This window comes from Ictidomys tridecemlineatus, chromosome 16 (genome assembly GCF_052094955.1).
Source record: "Ictidomys tridecemlineatus isolate mIctTri1 chromosome 16, mIctTri1.hap1, whole genome shotgun sequence".
Taxonomy (NCBI): Eukaryota; Metazoa; Chordata; class Mammalia; order Rodentia; family Sciuridae; genus Ictidomys; species Ictidomys tridecemlineatus.
Window position 1 is genome coordinate 45852377 of NC_135492.1, and position 22185 is coordinate 45874561.

The 22185-nt window shown below is 42.1% G+C and overlaps 1 protein-coding gene across 3 annotated transcripts in view; it reads left to right on the forward strand.

Moving 5' to 3' along the window:
- The first annotated feature begins 9316 nt into the window (after positions 1 to 9316).
- The window catches only part of Sumf1 (sulfatase modifying factor 1), an 83326-nt gene continuing 70457 nt past the window's right edge, over positions 9317 to 22185 (forward strand). For all 3 annotated transcript variants that reach the window (XM_078033558.1, XM_078033560.1, XM_078033559.1), the window contains exons 1-2: positions 9317 to 9615; positions 19392 to 19565. In XM_078033558.1, the coding sequence (XP_077889684.1) occupies positions 9346 to 9615; positions 19392 to 19565 (444 nt within the window). In that variant the 5' untranslated portion in view covers positions 9317 to 9345. The remainder of the gene's footprint in view (positions 9616 to 19391; positions 19566 to 22185) is intronic.

A 22185-nucleotide genomic window follows, 5' to 3' on the forward strand; every position in this document is an offset into this window, starting at 1 on the left:
TTGGCTCCCTTCCTCCACCTTCAAAATCCACACTGTGGCACGCCTGACCATTCTTCCACAGCTGCATGTCACTCAAGGCACCGCCAGGGCTGGTTTGCCTGCTTAGGAGGACCCTTGTGGTGGGACATTGGGTAATACGAGTTAATCCCCCCATCTCAGGGAATCTAATCTGACCACATCTCCAAAGTCCTTTTTTGCCATGTAAAGTAATACATTTGTAAGTCCTAGAAAAGAGGATGTGGACATCTTTGGAGGCAATTTGTCTGCTTGCCAGGATTTTCTCTTATAGTATAGGGCAGTCTTCTCTTTTAGAGATTACATTTGCAAAATTCGGTAGGAACAAGAGAAGATGAACTCACATTTTATTTGTCAATCAGCAAAGTGTGGAAAGGAATTTTCCCTTATTCCATTTACTGAAATACAAACCTCTAATTTTATCTTTTTATTTTTGGGGGGTACTAGGGATTGAACTTAGGGGCATTTAACCACTGAGCCATTTCTCCAGCCCCATTTTATATTTTATTTAGAGGCAGGGTTTCACTGAGTTGCTTAGCACCTCACTTTTGCTGAGGCTGACTTTGATCCTCCTGCCTCAGCCTCTGGAGCCATAGGGATTATAGCTGTATGCCACTGTGCCCAGCAATACCTCTACTTTTAAAAGGAGGGAAATGGAACTGTACCAAATTATAGGTATTGACAGCTCATAAAATATATCCAGATTTCAGAAACCATAAAATGGGAAAGAAGCATCTCTTAGAAGCACCGTGATGCCACAGAATTATCTTCTAGTGTTCATGTGTCTCTTCTTATACTTGCACACTTGATCTCAGTAAGGCACTGTTAGGAAACAAAGAAACTCAGGCTCATGGAAGTTTAACGTATATAATGAGTCAAAGTCCAGTTTTCAACTCAACTCCGTGGTAAGTTCCACCACATTAAGCGAGGCTGCTCCACATAGGGATGATGATTTTCATCTGCCTAGAAAGAAGGTATTCTGCACGCCTGTAATCCCAGCGGCTCAGGAGGATCCCAAGTTCAAAGCCAACCTCAGCAATAGCAAGGCACTAAGCAACTCGGTGAGACCCTATCTATAAATAAAAAAACAAAATAGGGCTGGGGATGTGGCTTTGTGGTCGAGTGCCTACGTTCAATTCCCAGAACTAAAAAAAAAAAAAAAAAAAGATAATGAGTTCAAAGCTAGCCTCAGCAACTTAGCCACTCCCTAAGCAACTCAGGGAGACCCAGTCTAGACAAAATATAAAAAAGGGCTGGGAGTGTGGGGCTCAGTGGTTAAGTGCCCCTAATACCAAGAAAAAAAAAAAGTTCTTTTGTCATTGATCTTCCAAGTTTTGGTCACAGACTCACAGGAAACCAAATGACAAGAATTTGTGCATATGCTCAGCATTGGTGGAGGCTTGGAAGAGTGTGACGCATATTTGTGACTTTTAAAGATATACAGGTGGCAATGTGATTTACTCTGCAGTTTCCTTTGCTCGTATACTGGCTCCATGGCAGCATCTTGACATTTCATTTTCTTAATAAATGGATACGAATAAAAATGCTGTTATAGAAGCATCTGGAATATCTATCGATCTTGCCTTTACAATTGAGCTCTGATTCTTGAAAAACCCGGGACTCCCTTCTCCCTTGTGTTACTTGACTTCGAACAGTGTGAAAGCTAGGATTTTACAGGGACCCAGGATGGGGATTTCTGATAATATTCCTTCCTGTTTCTTTCTAAAGATACATAAAGCATGTTTTGCTTGATCTAAATTTCTTTTGGTCCCATTCTAGCTTCTTCTCATCTTTCTTTCCAATTACTACTGTACAGGAACATCCAGAAGATAAACATATGGTAAGTTTGGAGAAGGGTAATTTAAAGCTGTATTAGAGTTGTTAATTACAGAGCCTACCGCACCCCCAGCATTGCTAAGAGGTGGTTGGGGGGAGCCTTACCCAGCACAGGTACTGAGGGCTAGTGCAGGAGGCTTACTTTAAGAAAGGGGCAGTTATAAAATATCCAGATCAGCAGAATCAGCATCATCCGAGGACATGATAGACATGCAAATTCTTGTGACCCATCTCAAGCATTTGGGGATAAGCCCAGCAATCATTGCTTTCAAAAGACTTTCTAGTGCCAGGTGAGGTGGGGGTGGCTCAAGCCTACAATCTTAGCTACCAGATAGCCCTAGGCAGGAGGATTTACAAGTTCAAAGCTAGCCTGGGCAACTTAGTGAGACACTGCCTCAAAAGAAAAACTAGGGACTGGGGTTGTGGCTCAGTGGTTGAGTGCTTGCCTAGCATATGCGAGTCCCTAGGTTCCATCCTCAGCACCACATTAAAAACAAATAAAATAAACGTATTGTGTCCAACTACTCCTAAAATATAAATAAATACACAAATAGGAAAAATTAAAAATGGTAGGGCACCCCTGGGCTCATTCCCCAGTACTGTGAAAAAATAAAGATGCCTCTCTGTGATTCTGGTGCAAGCGCCATGTCTGCATGACCTACTGATTGGATAGAAGAAGGCTAACCTGACTCCTCTGAGGGAGGTGGCATGAGGAGGAGGAGCAAGGCAACCCAGGGTTCCCCATAGTGGCAGCTGCATGGGGAAACAGACACGAGTTAGCAGCAGCTGAAGGAGGCTGCGTGGTAGTGTTGAGGCCACCTAGGTCAAGAGCATGCTAGAACAGGAACTGTGACTAAGCAGAAGCTGTAAAGCCAACAAAACAAAACAAATTATTAAAAGGAGAGGGTGAGGAAGGCGGGCCAACCGGAAGAGAAGAAGTAAGCATGCAGGGAGAAGCAGATCTTGGAGAGGTGGGAAGTAAGTTCAAGTGCTTCTGCCTCTGTGGTCCCCGAGCTGCCTGCTGTGGCCTTAAGACAAGGCAAGTGCTTTGCTCTGAGTAATACCCCTATCCACTGAAGCCTGACATTTTTTTTTTTTTTTTAGTTGTAGATGGACCCAATCTTTACTTTTATTCATTTATTTTTACGTGGTGCTGAGGATTGAACCCAGGGCCTCATGCATGCGAGGCAAGCACTGGACCACTGAGCTACAGCCCCAGCCTGACAATTTTGGTTTTTTATAGATCCTGTCTTAGATGTTTTTGTTTTATTTTTGGTTAATGGGGAACTGAACCCAGGCAAAGGCGCTTTACCATTGAGCCACATCCCCAGCCCTTTTTATTTTTTTTGAGTCAGGGTCTCACTAAGTTGTTTAGAGCCTCACTTAGTTGCTGATGTTGGCCTCCTACTGGGATCCTCCTGTCTCAGCCACTGAAATCCCTGGAATTACAGGCATATGCCAACACGCCAGGCTTAGGTTTCTTTTTTTGTCTTAAAATTTTTAAAAATGTTTTTTAGTTGTAGATGGACTCAACACCTTTATTTTATTTATTTATTTTTATGTGATGCTGAGGGTTGAACCCAGTGTCTCACATGTGCTAAGCAAGTGCTCTACCACTGAGCTACAACCCAGACCCTTATGTTTTTTTTTTCGTTGTTGTTGTTTTTTATTATTCTCTTTGTGGTGCTGGGGATTGAACCCAGTGCCTCATGTGCCCTAAGCAAGCACTCTACCACTGAGCTACAGCCCCTGCCCCATGGGTCTTTGAAATGTATTTCTTAGTATTTTAAGAACATGTGGGCACACATATGCTTTCCAGGAGGGAGAGAAGACAAAAAGTATTTGAAAGACAAAAGTGGAAACAAATACTAACACAACATTCTCTGAATACCACCTTCTCTCTGGCTACACCACAAATTAGCAAAACTGAAAAGCCTAAAGCTAGCCCTGGTAAAGGGTGTGTATCTTTAGACCTAGCTAACTGGAAGGGGACTCAGGAACCATGTGGGCTGAGTCACATGGGAGCCAAATTCTCTACCATTAACACACAACCTGGCCCTCTGACCCTCTTTCCCATAGTCTAACCCTTGCTGATGCCACTGTCACCACACCAGTCTCTTAGCTGTTCAGTGAATATACACGGCACTTCCAGACCCAGGGTCCTTCAACTAACTTCATTAGAGAGAAGTGGCATCTAGGGCTATAGACACAGAAAAGGGGGTGTAGCTTAGAGGTAAGACATTTGCCTCGCTTGAGAGAAGCCCTGCCTGTGATCCCCAGTACTGAAGCCAGAATTAGACAGTCAGTCAGTCTAGACAGGTAAATCGAGTCAGGTAGATCAAAGAGGCCAATTTTGAGTGAGCCCAGGAAGTTGGAGACTGTCCCCTGACGGATTGAAATGTTAATTCCTTCAGATTCCTTCCTCCACCCTGATCAAGAACCTGCCCCTGCGCCAACCTGTTGCTAAGGTAACCTTCCCAGGAATAACCCCTCCCAACAGGGAGCTATAAGGTTGTTAATTAAAGTGTCCAGGACTGCTCCATCCCTCCCTTCCCCCTTCCACCCACCTGTTTCCCACTTTTTGGCCATCCCACTGAGCATTCCCGGGCCTAGTCACATAGGGAAGCAGAAAGATAAGGGGCAAAAGGCAGGAGAACAAAGGAATCCTAGGACATATAAAAAGGGCAGAACAGCTTGCCTCTTGGGATATCAGGATACCAGCTATGGTCCACTTCTCCCTCCTGGGAGAAATCTACATTACCCCTTTTTAAATAAACCCTGCTTTATCTGCTTGCTTCAGTGTGCTTCTCTAACATTCAAACTTCAATGTGTGAGGGAGCAGGACTCAGTCACCCATAACTGGCAGTATCAGTAGCACCCAAACCAAACACATATGCACATACAAACCAAAGAAAACAAAAGACTTGTATCTAAAAGTTATAGCAACAGATAAGAATTTTTGGGTTGGGGATGTGCCTCTGTGGATAAGGCCCTGGGTTCCATCCCCAGCACTGACAAAGGGAAAACAAAGCTTGCATAAGGACTTCAGGGGGAGACAAGGCAGGAAAACATCTAGAGAATCACCCTAATTTATACAGAGCTGACTGCGCAGAGGCCTCTTCACCTAAGCATTTCTCAGTTAATATTTTTCACTCAGTGACAACAAATAAGTTCTATGATGGACAAAGAATGTTCTTCCTGGGGAACCCACAAAGTTCCATCTTTGACAGTGATTCCTAAAAACAGCAAACGTTTTTGGAGACATGTTAAATGTCAGGCATCAGGCTAAGCCTCATAAAACCTCTAAGAAGGAGGGTCTGTTTGTTTGTTTGCAGAGCTGGGGATTAAACCAGGATCCTGGGCTCTGATTGTGGCTCAGCAGTAAAGCACTTGCCTAGCAAGTGTTAGGCACTGGGTTTGATCCTTAGCACCACATAAAAATAAAGAAATAAAATAAAGGTATTGTGTCCAACTTTCGATTAACAAAACAAAAACCAGAACCTCTGGCATGTGAGGGAAGAGCTCTACCATGGAGCTGCACTCTTAGCCCAGGAAGGAGGTATTATCATTCTTATGCACACATATTTCTTGTAAGTGGCCAGTGGTTTTTTTTGTGTGTGTTTGTTGAGGGTTGAGCCAAGGAGCACCTTACTGGTTTATCCCTGAGCTACATCCCCGGTCCTTTTTAATTTTTGTTTTGATACAGGGTCTCCCTAAATTGCTCAGGGCCTCACTAAATTGCTGAGGCTGGCCTGGAACTTGCCATCCTCCTGCCTCAGCCTCCTAAATGGCTGGAATTACAGATATGCAACACAGTACGCTGCCTAATTTTGCTTGGTTTTGCTGAGACATAACCTGTTAAAAATGAGATTATTTGGACACTGCTCATCATTTACCTAATAAAGTTACTTTATCTTCTATAATGGCTTACCTGAAGTTACATGAGAGCCACTGCGCCAGCTAAGTGAGCAGCTTTAAACACAGTTCTATGCTAGTCTGCAACCCGTATTATTTTCTTAAGAATTTTCTTCCTCTTCGGAGAAAGATAATGATTTCTGTCATTTACTCATATATATCCATTAATTCAAGAAATGTGCACCCTGAGGGCCTATCATGGGGCCGACCTTTGCCACGTTGTGCCTGGAAGGCGCCTGACTCACCTGAGGTGGAGATTCAAACAAGAGATTTAATGGGGTGGGGGGGGCTGCCTGAAGGGAAAGAAAAGGAGAGGCAGAGAGAGGAGAAGAGGAGGGCAGAGAGAAAGAGAAACACCAGAGGAAGCGAGCAGAAAGAGAGAGAAGAGAAAAAGGAGATGAAGAGGGCAGACAGCGTGAGCTTGTGAGCTTCCGCTTAAGAAGGCTTGCGTAAGCCACGTGGCGGGTGCTGATTGGCAGGGTGACGCTCTTCCGGTTGGCGCCTTTTGGAGAGGGATGAGGGATTCCGTGATGTTCTCGCGAGATGGAATCTAGTCTTGCGAGACGGAAGCTATACTTCAGCACGGAGTCTCCCACATACCCAACGTTGCCAATATACAGACGAACAAAAAATATCGGGGTCCTCACCTTTATGGAGCCTCTAGCTTATTGCTGTCACAGGACGACAACAAAGACCTTCAGGTCTCTGATGAGCAGTTGACCCAGCGTGTGCTGAGACTGACCATTTGAAAGAGATGAATAAAGATGACCTTTGACCTAGACTGTGGAATATAGATTGTGCACAGTAAATACATAAAACTTTGGTTCAGACATGGAACTTGCAGCCTCATCAATGATGAAATGGGCAGAGTACAGCTCGCTCTTGTCAACTGGTTGCAATCGAATGAGAAAATGTGTAAAAGCTGTTGTAAAATAGCCCACAAGGAGGAAAGGACTTTTCTTTCTTTCTTTTTTTTTTTTTTTAATTTTTTTAGTTGTAGAAGGGCACAATACGTGTATTTTATTTATTTACTTTTATATGGTGCTGAGGTTTGAACCCAGTGCCTCACACGTGCTAGGCAAGCACTCTACAGCTGAGCCATAACCCCAGCCCAGGAAAGGACTTTTCTTTAAAAAAAAAAACAAAACATGTTAAAGCCAAGAGAGAATAATAAAATAAACACCTGGATACTCATCAAGCGACTACAACAGTCATCAACTGATGGCCAATTATACTTTTCCTTAGCTACTCATCTCATTGCCCATTTTGGGGGAGACAAATTCTCAATGACGTAACTTTTGCTCCACATATATACCTCTAAGAAAGGGACTTTTTTTTTTCTTTCTTAAAAATTTATTTATTTATTTATTTTTATGTGGTGCTGAGAATCGAACCCAGGGTCTCACACATGTGAGGCATGTTCTTTACCACTGAGCCATAACCCCAGCCCCCCTCTTTTTTTGCTGAGAAAGTAATTTTTAAGGAAACACAGTCACAAATACTATTGTTACTCCTAAAAACCTAAAACAAATTTTCAGTAATTATTTTTTTCAAATATCATAATTTGATTCAGTGATCACATTTTCATTCTTATAAGCTGAATATCATTTTTGAAATCCATTCAAAAATCCAAAATTTAGGGCTAAGGATGTAACATGCTTGAGGCTCTTGCTTTGATCCTCAGCACTGCAGGAAAAAAAAAATTTCAAGATTGTGAAATTGGAAGATTTTTGAGTGTTAATGTTATGGTCAAAAAGTTTGAGAGTTTGGACCATTTTGGATTTTGCATTTTTAGATTAAAAATGCTTTACCTGTGAAGTCTATGCCAGAACTCCAAAACTGGAAAAAATCTGACATTTGAAATACTTTTAGTTCAACTAGGTGTGGTGGTGCAAACCTGTAATCCCAGTGGCTCAGGACGCTGAGACAGGAGGATCAGGAGTTCAAAGTCAGATTCAGCAATTTAGTGAGTTGCTAAGCTGCTCAGGGAGGCCATGTCTCTAAATAAAATACAAAATATGGCTGGGGATGTGGATCAGTGATCAAGTGCCTCTGAGTTCAATCCCTGGTGCCAAAAACAAAAAATGAAAAACAAAAACTTTTAGTTCCAAGCATTCCAGATAAGAATAGACAATATTCCAGATAAAAATAGACAATATTTCTATTGATTCACCAGGTGGTACAGATACTGTTGGTGTGGGATAAAACTTTGGGAGGTACGATTTGGCATGTCCTGCAGCCTGGATTTCTTTAACTCTATCCCTTATTCAAACTATCTCAAAAAACTTTATATCAGTAGGGCTGGGGTTTTAGCTCAGAGATAGAGCGCTTGTCTAGCATGTGTAAGGCACTAGTTTTGATTCTCAGAGCCACATATAAGTAAAATAACGGTCCAAAATTAAATAAAACAAAGATCCATCAGCGACTAAAAATATATACAGATAAATAAATTTTATGTCTTCAGTTTGAATCATTATTTAGATATTGCATCTGGGTGCTGTTTTTGGTTTTGTCTGTTTTTTTGAAATAGGGTCTGGCTATATTGCCCAAGCTGGTCTCCAACTCCTGGGACTGAAGGGATCCTCCCACTTCAGCAGGCTAAGTAGCTGAGACATTGCCACCAGGGCAGACGATTGCTAGGTCAATTTTAATCAGTAAATTCTCTTTTCATCTTTTAATTTTGCATTTTGTAGCTCTTAAAATTGAACAGTGCTTTTTAAAACTGATGTACATTAGAATCATCTGGAGATTTTGTTAAACCACCCATTACTATTACTGTTTCCAGAGATTCAGTCAAGAGTACATTTCTTTGCTTGCTTATTTATTTTATTTACTTTTTTGGTGGGGGGTAAAAGAGCTTGAATCCAGGGGCACTCAACCACTGAGCCACATCCCCAGGCAGCTTTTGTATTTCATTTAGAGACAGGGTCTCATTGAGTGGTTTAGTGCCTCGCTTTGCACTCATGATCCTCCTGCCTCAGCCTCCTGAGCTGCTGGGATTATAGGCCTGCGCCACTGCGCGAGGGAAAAGTACATTTCTAGGGCTGGGGTTGTGGCTCAGTGGTAGAGCGCTTGCCTGGCATATGTGAGGCACTGGGTTCCATTCTCAGCACTGCATATAAATAAATAAAATAAAGGTCCATTGAGAACTAAAAAATATTAAAAAAAAAAAAAAGACAATATTGATTCACCAGGTGGTACAGATACTGTTGGGGTGGGATAAAACTTTGGGAGGTACCCTTTGGCACCTCCCGCGGCCTGGATTTCCCTAACTCTATCCCTTACTGTGGTATCTTTCAACATCTCTATTTCCGTCAAGGGAAATTTATTGAATTCCATGAACGAGATGATAACAGTTTAAAACTCAGAGTTTGAAGTTAGATTCCCTAAGTTTAAATTTCGCTTTTGACTCTTCGCTGCCATGTGATTTGGGGCAAAAAACCACTCCATGGCTCTGGGAAACCCACATCACAGGAGAAATGTGAGGATGAAATGAGAAAATTTTGAGAAAGGAAGGGCTGTGCCTTTAACGAGAGCTTGGCCACGTGACCCACGGGGTCACATGGCTCATGGAACAACATGGCTGCGCCCGCGCCAGGGCCGGCTGGTGAACGCCGCGCCGCGCCCGCTCGCGAGCTCCTGCTGCCGCTGCTTTTGCTGATGTGCGGGGCGGCGCGGGGCGAAGAGGCCGGGGCCGGTGCGGGCGCGGCGTCCCTCGCAGGCTCCTGCGGCTGCGGCACGCCTCAGCGACCCGGGGCCCCCGGCAGCTCCTCAGCCGCGCACCGGTACTCGCGGGAGGCGAACGCCCCGAGCGCGCTCCCAGGAGAGCGGCCGCTCGCTCCCGCCAAGGTGCGCCCTCGACTCCCCTCTGGCGGGTGGGGGGGGCTGCCGCGCTCTAGGACCGGGTCGCAATGGGCGCGGTCAGGGGAAGGTTACCGGAAGGCAAGTGGAGGCTAGAGCCACACCCGCGCCACGCACCTGCCGCTCCCATTCGACCGGGCGCTCCTCCTGCCCGCCCCTCCCGGGCGGGCTGCGCCCTGGGGCTCCGCGTGGTTGTGAGCCCTGGACTCAGTTCCCCGCCTTCCTCCCTCCCCGGTCCCGTGGTCCACCCAGGAACTTTAAGTCGGATAAGTTCGGGTTAAAATCCCCAATTCCTCTCTTACTAACTGTAGGGAAATTAGGATCAGCGTCTCCGACTTTGCACTGCACTGATTTGCCATCGCCTGCCTTGTACGATGTGCTACCTGAAGACAAGGACTTGGACAGTTTATTCTGTCACGTTGAACACTAGGAAGGTCGCAGCCAACTGGTTGCTTTATTATATCTTACTTAACTGTTATGTGTTGCACAGTGGCTGGTTGTGGAGGGGCTAGGATTTGTACAGAATAAACAGCAATAACAACTGGTGGTACTGATCCTACCTGCCACGGACTTTTGCATTCTGGTACATCTGTATACCTCGTGTACCCTATTCTTTTTTCCATCCCAATTTTCTTTCCTTTGGGATTTTTTTTTTTTCTGGACAATATTCAGGTAGCATCCATTGCTGATTTACCTGACCTCCTCTGCTTCCCTCCCCTTCATTATTTCCATATCCTGTCCCAGTAATATGTGTTTATTTTGACATAACAATTACTAAGAATATTTGTCTCGGGGCTGGAGATGTGGCTCAAGCGGTAGCGCGCTCGTCTGGCATGCCTGCGGCCCGGGTTCGATCCTCAGCACCACATACCAACAAAGATGTTGTGTCCGCCGAGAACTAAAAAATAAATATTAAAAATTCTCTCTCTCTCTCTCTCCTCTCTCACTCTCTCTTTAAAAAAAAAAAAAAAAAAAAAAAAAAAAAAAAAAAAAAGAATATTTGTCTCTTCCCTCAACTAGACACTGAGAGTGGTGGAGTTAGGACAATGATTTAGTCCTTGAGGTATGGAGTATAGGAGGTTGACAATTGGGCTTCTCATTATTTCTGTACACTTTTTGGCCTTTAAAGATTTTTTTTTTTTTTTTTTAAAGATAATGTGGGCAAGGGCCTCATTATTGGTGTTTACCTTTTATGGAGGTCCTGATTACTTTTTTTTTTTTTTTAGTTGATATTGATCATACTTAATTTTAACCCCCTCTAAGTTACATGCTAACTGGTAATCTCTTTCTAAGGAGAAAGCCTATTTATTAATCTATTTTGTAACTAACAGGACAGCTGTCTTATTTGCATATGCATATTGATCTTTTTCAAAAATTTGTCTTGAAACTGGTAGCCAGTGTTGAACATTTCTCATCTTTATATGCTCTGCCTTTCTGTGGGTTCCGGAATGGAATGTGAGTCACCATCATCTTTTGAATTAAATTTACAAGACACATATCTTTTGTCCCTATAGAGTGGTTCTGTGCCCTTACTGAATATTGCCTGGGTCATCTTTGACCAGTCTTGTATTCACTTTCTATAATATTTGGAGGCATTCCAAGCCGTTCATAAAATTAGTAGATGATGAGAACACAGCTTACAAACTTTCAACCCAATCATTGATCCTAAAGTAACTTTGTTATCAAGGCCAATGTCTTCATGGGAGGTAGTTCTTCACCTGTTTTCCTTGGTTTTAAATGTTGTAGTTTATATGCAAATGACTAATTTAATTCTGGCAGCATTTGTTCTAAATTTTAGGAAGTACAATCTTGCAGGAGAGTCTAATGATCATAGTGGTAGTTCTTCTATTCCTCTTGGTTTTCTGTTTATTTGGTTTGGTTCAACCAATGTTTGTTTGGTACATATATATATATAACTCTGTTGTGTGTGCTGGGCATACAGAACAGAAAGAGAACTGTTCTTCACCTTCATAGCATTTCCACTCTGGTAGGTTCTGTCTCTCATTCTTTCAGATACACAAACACATTTGCACATACACACACACACACAACTACACATAAGTATAATTTTGTGAATAGTAACAGTATAATTTTGTATATAATGATAGGCAGAGTAATGTACAGAGTACATAGAGAGGAAAAAGGGTTTCCTGCTTCTTGAATATGTTAAGAGGTGCCTTTTAAAAAGGTCATTTGAGCTAGGTCTTGGAGGAGATATTTTCAGGAGCTGAGGATTGAGGGTCAGATTAAAGGACATTCCAAGGAGAATAGCTTTGGCCCAAAGCACTGTGTAGGAAGCATTGTGTGTTCTGGGACATGTAAATGATTTAAGGTTTCCTGGGAGTGCCATTTTTCACACTTTTTTTTTTTTCTGGGTACCAGGAATTGAACTCAGGGGCACTCGGCCACTGAGCCCCATCCCAACCCTATTTTGCATTTTATTTAAAGATAGGATCTCACTGAGCTGCTAGGCACCTTGCCATTGCCAAGGCTGGCCTTGAACTCGAAATCCTCCTGCCTCAATCTCCCAAGCCGCTGGGATTACACCTTTCTTAGATGCAATTCCTTCTTTTTTTTTCTCTCTCTCTTTTGCATTAAGACAATTTTTTTTTTTAGTTGTAGATGAACACATACCTTTATTTTATTTCTTTGTTTTTATTTGGTGCTGAGGATTGAACACAGTGTCTCATGCATGCTAGGTGAGGGCTCTACCACTGAGTTACACTCCCAGCCCTCTCTTTTGCATTTTAATTGATTTAATGAGCACTTGGTAAAGTGGGGACACAAAGAAGCAAGTAATACGAGGCTTTCAAGAAATTTGCACTTTCTCTGAAAATTATGGTAGTTAAGAATCTCCTGGAAACAACATGCATTATAAATTTGACTTAAATTCCCTCTGATTAAGAAATACATTTCTTACTGAGAAAATTATCCTAACAATGTTTCATATCACTTATTCTCTTGTAACAAAGTGACAGGATGTTTTAGTCTCCATGGATCATTTAGAAGAGGAACTTATAAGGCATTTAGGGTCATGAGGTGCCGAGAGTGTGTATGGTGCTTCTGTGCATAAAGTCAGTTAATGGCTTGTCTGAGGATGTTTCTGATGGTGTGACACTGCCTTGGCATAAAAGCACAATTGATGGCCATCTCTTCTGTGAAACCTTTCTTCCAAAAAGTAGGGTTTCTTTCCTCTGAATTTCCGTAGCATATTTTGTGGTGGTTGTCTTCTGATGGCAACTTATCTATTTAGTTTATTTGCGGAGTTGTCTATCTCCGCCAATAAACTAAATAGATAAAATGAAGGCATTTTTAGACCCGTTCTAGTCTCTGCGTGTCCAAGGTACCTCACGTATCTTAAGCATTCTGTAACAATTCCTCCAATGATCTGTTGCCTTTTATGTGGATAGAATATTGAAAGATTACCTGAGGAATAAAGGATATCAGATACTTTTGAAAGACATCTTTATAAAATGTACTTTTGCTGTACTTATCTTCCCCAGAACCCTGTGAGACTTATGGAATCTCCCACTTTACAGATGAGGCAACTAAGGCTTCATCGGGATGGAAGAAACTTTGAATGTCATTCCATGTGTGATTAATGTCTGTGGAGGCAGGAGGGTGAGAGAATGGTAAAAATAAATAAGCTCTGTATGGGTGGATAAGGCTGCAGTTTGTAGACCGATCTGGAGAGCTTATTTCTTTTCTTTTTTTTACCAGACTTTCTGCTTAGCCTTTAGCATTTGATTTAAGTTTGAGGAGTGGAAAGAAGGAAAAGGAAGCAGACCTACACAAAACGAGTTGGCTATGATATTCTTTTTGTGTATAAGACAAAAATCTTATAGGAATGACTAAAAAAAAAAATGATAATTAAAACTGGTGTAAGCCAGGTGTGGTGGTCCATGCCTGTAATGTCAGCCACTTGGGAGGCTAAGGTAGAAGGATCACAAGTTTGAGGCCAGCCTTAGCAACTTAGTGAGGCCCTAAGCAACTCACTGAGACCCTGTCTCAAAATGAAAAATAAAAAGGGCTAGGGATGTGGCTAAGTGGTAAAGTGCCACTGGGTTTCATCCCCAATACCAAACCAAACCAGGCAACCCAACAAAAAATGAAAGCAAAAAGCCAAACTGATATAAGCAGTCAAAAAAAAAAAAATTGGTTGGACCTCTTATGGACTCTTCTTAGGCTTGTGAAGTTCAAGAGTTTCTGTGGCCTCAGACATAGTGAGATTTCAGGCATCAGGAACTTCTGCAAGTCTCTCTGTCTCTTGGGTCTTCTTTCTTTTGTATTATCTTTGCCTTCAGGTAATCTCTTTTCCTACTGATAAACTAGTTTGGAGGAGAAAGAATTCCTCTTTCCTGGTAGCTCCAGCAAACATTCTAAGGTGAACTTTCCCTGGGTCATGGGCTTATTCCTAGTTTCATCTATGTGGTCAAAGAATGCCACAGGTCATGTGCAATGGTACACGCCAGCAACTCAGGAGGCTGAGGCAGGAGGACTGTGAGTTTGAGGCCAGTCTGAGCACTTTAGTGAGACCCTAAGCAACTTAGTGAAACCGTGTCTCAAAATAAAAAATAAAAAGGAGTGGGGAACGTAACTCAGTGGTAAACTGACTAAAGTACTTCTGGGTTCAGTCTCCAGTACCCATCCCCCCAAAAAAATAAAAAGAAAAAAGAATGCTATGATTGGCCAGGCCTGAGTCACAGGAGGTGGAGTCGGGCCATCCAGTTCCACTTGGGCCACATGTACTTAGTTTAAAAGGTGATTTTGTTTTTTTCTCTCTCTGTCCTTTCTTGGTGGTGTTTGTTTTGCAGCACTAGGGATTGAGCTCAGGGTTGTCCTGTTGCTAATTTATATCCCCAGTCCCTCGATTTATATCCCCAACTCCCTTTTATCTTGAGGCAGGGTATCACTAAGTTGCCTAGGTTGGCCTTGAACTGAGATCCTCCCGCCTCAGCCTCCTGAGTAGCTGGTATTAGAATCATTGCCTGATAAAAAGTGGTTTTCAAAAAGGACTTTGGGTACTTTCACAAGAAGTAGAGGAACTGGCAAAAATAGTAGGGACAAGGGGCGTAACTCAGTGATGGGGTCAGGTCATGGGCTCAATCCCTAGCACTGAAAAAAAAAAAATATAAAGATAGATGCCCGTTGCTCTTGGCCTGAGTGGGTGGCCCATTCACGGTGATAACAGAGTCACTCTTGACCTCAGGTAGGCTTCTGGCTTGAGTGGCAGTGGCAGATGCTGTGCGGTGGCTGAAGAGGTAACTCATCATTAGATTCAGGAAGAATGAATTCCTTGACCCTGGACTTTCCATAAAGACTCAGTTCAAAGGGCCTTTTTATTTGGATTGGGGTCCTGAAGAGTGAACCGCCTCTGCTACGGGTTTTACTAGAGGGACATTTTATATTGATAGGACAGAAAACTTGACTTTATCGGTATACGTTAGAAATTTCAGCAGTGCAGAACTATTTTGTGTATCGCCTCCGGAATGGAAACTTAGTCTGTTCAGTGCTGTGGCGGTTAATGAAAGAAGAAAAAGGAACTAGGCCAGTAGTCCACAGCGGAGGTGGCAATGGTATTAGCTTTGTTGGTATTCACCTTGAGGCAGAAGGGGATGAAAAAAATTAGGTAATTGTAAAAATCCATTAGGCACAACAGGCAGAGCTTCCTGTGGGCCTTGTCTGAGCCCAGGGGTGGACAAGTGTTCTCATTCCAGGCCCCACTTGCCTGCTCCTGGAAAGCGTGATTTTTTTTTTTCTCTAAGTCCTTTATGGAACCTTTTATTAGATCCTCTTAATAATCATTTTAAGAGTATTCTGGAAACTTTTGCCTCGAGTCTTTAGTTTTCCTCCTTCTTTGTAGAGCTGCTTAAAATTCTGACTTATAAGGACTGCAGAATCTTGTGTCCCAGACACTTAGACAACAATGAGAATAATGGGGCCGCCCAGTTCAGTCCCTGAGCTGAGGCTGGTACCCAGGTTTCACTGCGACACAGACATGTCACCCATGTCTAGGACTGTGTTATAAATGAAATCGAATTTCTATAATTATAGTTATGAATAATTCAAATAATAAATCCTCATTATATTCATGATTTCACTCTTTCAGTCAGTCAAGATTTTTTGCATGTCTACCAAGAACTGCACGCCATGCTAGGTGCTGGGGAATATAGAAATGAGAATATGAACTTCCAGTTCCCAGTGAGCCTAGGATCTAGGGGGGATGAAAACGGCTAACTAAGATACCAAGAGAGAGAGAATTGTTAGGATAGATAGAGGCTTGGATCAGAGGAACCTAAATGGGACATCCGTAACCCAGGCAGCCAGGGATGGGAAGGCAGGCAAGTCTTCCTGGGGGTAATCCTTGAACAATGATACCATCTACAGAGGCAGAGTGGTTCAAGAAGTGCAGCTGACGTACAGAGTAGGAAAGGTGGAGAGAACTTAGACTCTGATGTTTAGATATTTTACCCTGAAAGGTCATGGGAATTCCTGAATAACTTAAGTAGGAAAATGATGTGATCAGGTTGACCCTTATATTTCAAATAGATGGTACTTTGAAAAATTTTTAAAATATATGTGCGAATACTGAGAAATTTTCACCTTATCTATTAACCTTCCCCTCCAACAACCACCCCATGCATTTCTTTTTTCAGAGCTGTGTTCTACAAATGGGAGCAAATACAAAAATATATGAGTCTTGTATTCTCTCTCAGCCTCTTTCCACAACCTCTCTTTACAAATGACAGCACTTCCTTGTACGATTGTGCAATGTGCTTTGTTCACGTAGCTCTTTATCTTGGTCAGATCGCTTCCTATCAGAATGTTAGATATTTCCTTTTTTTCTTCTTCTGTGGTATTAGGGATTCAACCCAGGATTGCTCTATCACTGAGCCACATTCCTAGCCCTTTTCATTTTATTTATTTCGAGATAGGGTCTCCCTAAGTTGCAGAGGCTGACCTCAAACTTGTAATCCACCTGCCTCAGTCTCCAAGTCCTTGGGGTTACAAGTGTACACCACTGTGGCTGGTTTTCTTCTTTCTTAAGTCTGCTTAATTTCCCATTTTCTAGTCCACAATTAATGAACATTTAGGTTGTGGAAAGAGGCTGAGAGAGAATATTCCAGCCTGTTTCTGTTACGGAGCTGTTATAAATTGTGCTGGATGTAAAAGGCTTGAGTTTTGCAGAAAGCCCTGCAGGATTTTTTTTTTTTAATGATCTTTTTACCTTTATTTATTTATTTATTTTTATGTGGTATTGAGGATCGAACCCAGTTAGTTCTTCACATCTGCTAGGCAGGTGCTCTACCACTGAGCCCCAACATCAGCCATCCATGGGAATTTGATACTTGCTGAATGAATGATTGAATGGAAGGTGGATGATTTAGAAGTAAGGAGGGATATGAACCTGCACAGTTACCTGGGAATAGAAAAGAGGGAGAGATGTGAGGGAGATATGTGTAGCAGCATCAGAAAGGCTGGGTGACATATATATGCTGTGATTAGGGAACGGAAGTAGCCAAGGATGATTTCTTGGAATAGTAAAACACATTGGGCAAACGCTATGTTTATTACTCACATAGATGAGAATAGTACCATTTTTATCAGGAAATGCATGCACAGAATTGTAGCAACCACCAGCAAAGAGAGTCAATTGGAATGGAAAGTAGAATCAAGGTAATCATTCATTTCCTGATTTCTGTTTCTTCCAATCTTGTTTTTGTGATTCTTCCACTCCTATTGCTAAGCTGTTTTCTTTCTTTTTATCTCAACTCATTATCTCTTTGACTTCTTTGTTTTTTCCTCTTTGATTTGAAGTCCTGTTTGTAGAGACTGACAATTCCTAAGCTGCCAAGCAGTCTCTGAGGTGACTTGGACCCGTGATTTTAAATTTAGACATTGCGTCCGCAGAGTGCGCTTCTGACAGATGGTATGGTTGAGAGTCTGCTTTTTATTGAGATGTAATTGACCCATCGTACAATTCACTCTTAAACTGCACCAGTCACTGCTTTTTTAGTGTAGTCACACCATTATTACTATCTAATTCTAGAACATGTCATCACCCCTGAAAGAGACCCCATACTCATTAGCAATCATTTCCCATTCCTATCTCCCCCAGCCCCTGACTGTCACCAACTCCTTTCTGTTTGTGTTTTCATTCTGGATATTTCACATGAATCAGTTCACACAATATGTGACCTTTGAGAAATGGATTCTTGCATCTCGAGTCTCATTGTCGAGGTCCATCCATGTTGGAACATGAATCAGCACTTCATTCTTTTTATGACTGAGCATTATTTCCAATCAAGGTACACCACGTTTGCGACATATGCATCAGAGGATGGATATTTGAGTTGTTCCCACTTTTGCCCATTATGAATAATGCTACTGTGAATGCTTTTGTGTGGACATAGTTTCATTTCTCTTGGATAAATATCTGGGGGTGGCAAGGGGGCGTCCTATGTTAACTCTTTGTTCATTTCTTGAGGACCTGCTGAGTTTTTTATGTATTGCCTTCACCATTTTACATTCTTTTTTTTGTAGGGGGTGGGTATCAGGGATTGAACCCAGGGGTACTTAACCACTGAATCACATCTGCAGCCCTTTCATATTTTATGTCGAGACAGGGTCTCACTAAGTTGCTTAGGGCCTTGCTAAGTTGCCAAGGCTAGCCTCAAACTTGAGATCCTCCTGCCTCAACCTCCAGAGCCTCTGGTATTACAGGCATGAACCACCATGCCCAGCTCCTGGACTTGCATTTTTTAACTGAAAACTTTCTGTACCATCCTCAGACCCTGTGCTCAGTGCTGGGAATACAGCTGGGAACTGGTGAACATAACAGTCCCAGTCTCTTCCCCCTGGGAGTTTAAGTTCATGTGTGAAGGTAGATAGGAAAAAAGTAATTGCAATTTGGTAAGGAATTATACAAAACATAGTAAGGAATTATTCAAAACATAAGCCCTTAGTAAACTTTTCAGATTTTTCTGTTTCAGTGATTCACGCCCTTCCCATTATCTTTAATGGGGAAAATTCATGCAGAGATGCCTCTGAGTTTAATCCCCGGTGCCCACCCCCCCCCCACAAAAAACAGTCTTTGGCTAATTTGACTTCTTCATAAGAGGAGGAAATTAGGACACACAAAAAAGATACCAGTGATATGCACACACAGAAAAAAGGCCACGTGAGCTCATGGTAAGAAGGTGGGCATCTAAAATCTCAGGAGAGAGGCCTCAGAAGAAACCAAATCTCTGACACCTCGATCTTGGACTTCTAGTCTCTAGAACCCTAAGAAATAAATTTCCATTGTTTAAACCAAAAAAGAAAAAAAATTCATGCAGTGAGTATTTGGAGATATTATATATGGCATTTTATGTTTGTTTTTAAAATTAATTTGAAAGAAAAATGTCGAAGAAAATATATACATGTATGTAATGAAAAAACATGGCATGCTCTCCCGGCACCTGTGGCTCCCCATTAGACGATTTGGTTTCTATTAATCCTGTTTGCATCCTGGGTGCAAATTTAGGACACGTAGAATTTGGACTAAACAAATTACTTTCCTAAAGAATTTTCACCTTTTTTTTTTTTTTTAGTTCATGGTTCACCTTTATTGGGCGTGGAGTGATTTTGCTAAATTTATGGTGATTTCCTGGTGGGGGTTACTAAGCAAGCATATGTGCTTACTGTGGACTGAGAACTATACGCCTTGCCCAGGTACAGTTTGTCTGCAATGCATGACTTCTGTGTCTCCCTGTTCACTGCAGATGGTCCCCATCCCTGCTGGAGTGTTTACAATGGGCACAGATGATCCTCAGATAAAGCAGGACGGGGAAGCCCCTGCAAGGAGAGTCACTGTTGATGCCTTTTATATGGATGCCTATGAAGTCAGTAATGCCGAATTCGAGAAGTTTGTGAACTCCACTGGCTACTTGACAGAGGTAATGTGGTTGGAGACAAGAGGGGGAACTTAATCCTTTTCCATCGCTCTGAGAAATGCTTTAAATCACAGTGAACATAAGTCCTTTATTTATGTATTTCACTTAATTTCTCCAGAAACCCTGTGCAGTGGGTTTTTCTTCAGGTAGCAGCTGAGGTTAGAAAAGTGATTTGCTCTAAGTTGTGGGGCTAGTTACTGATGGAACTGGTATTCCAGCCTGCACAGTGGTACCCCAGAGCCTGTGTCCTTAACCATAAAGGTATGTTGTGTAAATGCTCAAGCATGCTAGAGATGGTGACTGTTCACTCAACTTTTTGAGATAACAGACATCACATAAAGTAAGGCCACTCTTCCCTGTCAATAACGTGCAACTTGGATGTTCCAGAAGCATTACATGTTTTAGGAATGATAGATGCCGGAGTACAGGTTTTCATTTTTGTGGCTTTATTCCAGTGCCTCGACGGTTCACAGGATCCTCTGTGGTAGTTCCTGGCATTATCCTGTGGTCACTGAACCACCAAGCAGGGCTCTGGAACTGGATGTTTGCCCTAAATGAGAACAGGAAGGGGAAGCTTTGGAGTTTATGAGCGTTTCTATGAGGCTCTGAAATAGACTTGTTTTCTAAAACGCATCCCATTTTCTCTTGCCAAAAACTTTCCCCTTGTCTTGAGTATGTGGAGTTCCTGTTTTCTTTTTTTCCTTTTTTAAGCACCAACTATCTTTTTTTTTTTTTAATTTAAAAGCATTAATTTGAGAGTGCATATGAAAAGCAAAATAATGTTCAGATAGGATTTTGCATTCTCACATTTCTTTGAAATTTCCCCAAATACACAAAGTGGTTGTAAATCTTTTTTATAATATTTGTCATAAGCAAACTTCCGTGTTCTTTTTGTTTGGAAAGAATATTCCAAGGTCAAGTTGCCAGTACTCTGCTAAAGTTAGAAGAAGATTTCCTGGGAAGAAGGCTTTCCTTAGACCAGGGTTCTCCTTGAAGATTAGATAAAGTAAGCAGAATTTAGGCATCCATGAGCACAGAGGAGGAAAATTTTCATCTGGATATTTCTACCTGAAATTTAGCATGCCCTTCCATTATGACACAGACAACAAACCATGGTAAATTTAGTACCTGTGACTTTGTTACCAATAGAAATCACAGACTTCATCAGGTACGGTGGCGCACACCTGTAATCCCAGTGGCCCAGGAGACTGAGGTAGGAGGATTGCGAGTTCAAAGCCAGCCTCAGCAACTTAGCCCTAAGCAACTTGGCAACACCCTTTCTTTAAATATTTTAAAAGGCTGGGGATGTGGCTCAGTGGTTAAGTACCCTTGGGTTCAATCCCTGGTACAAAAAAAAAAAAAAAAGACAAATCACATATTTACTTTCTTATTGTTATTATTCCAGATATTTTGATATTATTCCAGATATTTTGAAAGACTGTTTGCATTCGTCCCACTTTGAAATAGGATAATTATGAGAACTAGTACCAGATCTTACTTAATATGTTAATAAAAAGCATACAGGTGGGACTCGGGTTGTGGCTCTGTGGTAGAGCACTTGCCTGGCAGGTGTGAGGCACTGGGTTTGATTCTCAGCACCACATAAAAATAAAAGAATAAAGTAAAGGCCCATCAATAACTAAAGAAAAAAAATATTTTTTTTTAAAAAGCATACAAGTAACTGTAACAGCCATTTGTTTTATTAATATTTGGATGTAATGATTGCTTTAATAGTCTTATTGATTTTATTTTATACATTTAAATGTTTCATTCTGAGAAGGAGGTTTCTAAGCTTCAGTATGATGCCAGAGGGTGTTGGGTACAGGGACTCAGAAGCCCTACCTTGGACAAAATGCTTCATTTTTTTGTAGCACTTTACAGATTCCCCCCCCACCCCCACCCTTCAACTTTATTTTGCATCCCACGCCTCTTCCCAGTCCTACTGGTCTTGTTTTTACTCCTTGAGAACCAGACCTTCTTTCCCAGCCTGGGAGCTTGGTTCGTATTTTTCCTCTGCTTGGAATCCACAGCTGCTTTACTTATCCTCTTTTTACAAGGCTGTCTCCTTCTCCTTATTTTCCTTTTTTAATTTTTTGGGAGTCAGGGTTTTGCTAAATTGCTGAGGCTGACCTTGAACTTTCGATCCTCCTGTTTCTGTCTCCCGAGTAGCTGGAATTGCAGATGTGTCCACTGTGCTTGGCTGCTGCTTGTTCTTGTCATCTCAGCTTGATTATCACTTTTTCAAGGAGACTACCTCTGTTCACTCTGTCAGAAGGAGGCTTTTGTTGAACTTTTTTTTTCCTTTTTTTACCTTACAAGGTGAAATGAAGTTATAATCATTTTTTTCTTTCTTCATTGGGCATGATTTTTTTCTGTATCGGCACACGTAAGCACAATGAAGACAGGGATCATGCCTTTCTGATATTGACCTTGTGTCCCCTCATTTAGTTCCAAATCCAGCGCATAGTGGGTGTTGGGTAGATAGTGTTTGTGGAATGAATAAATGGCTTGGGTTCTTAGGCATGGTGATGTCACCAGCAAATACAACATCTGGGGCGAGGAAAGGATGGTAAGCGCCACCCAGAAGGGGAGCTTGAGGTGCCAGGGTAAGGCCTGAAGTGCA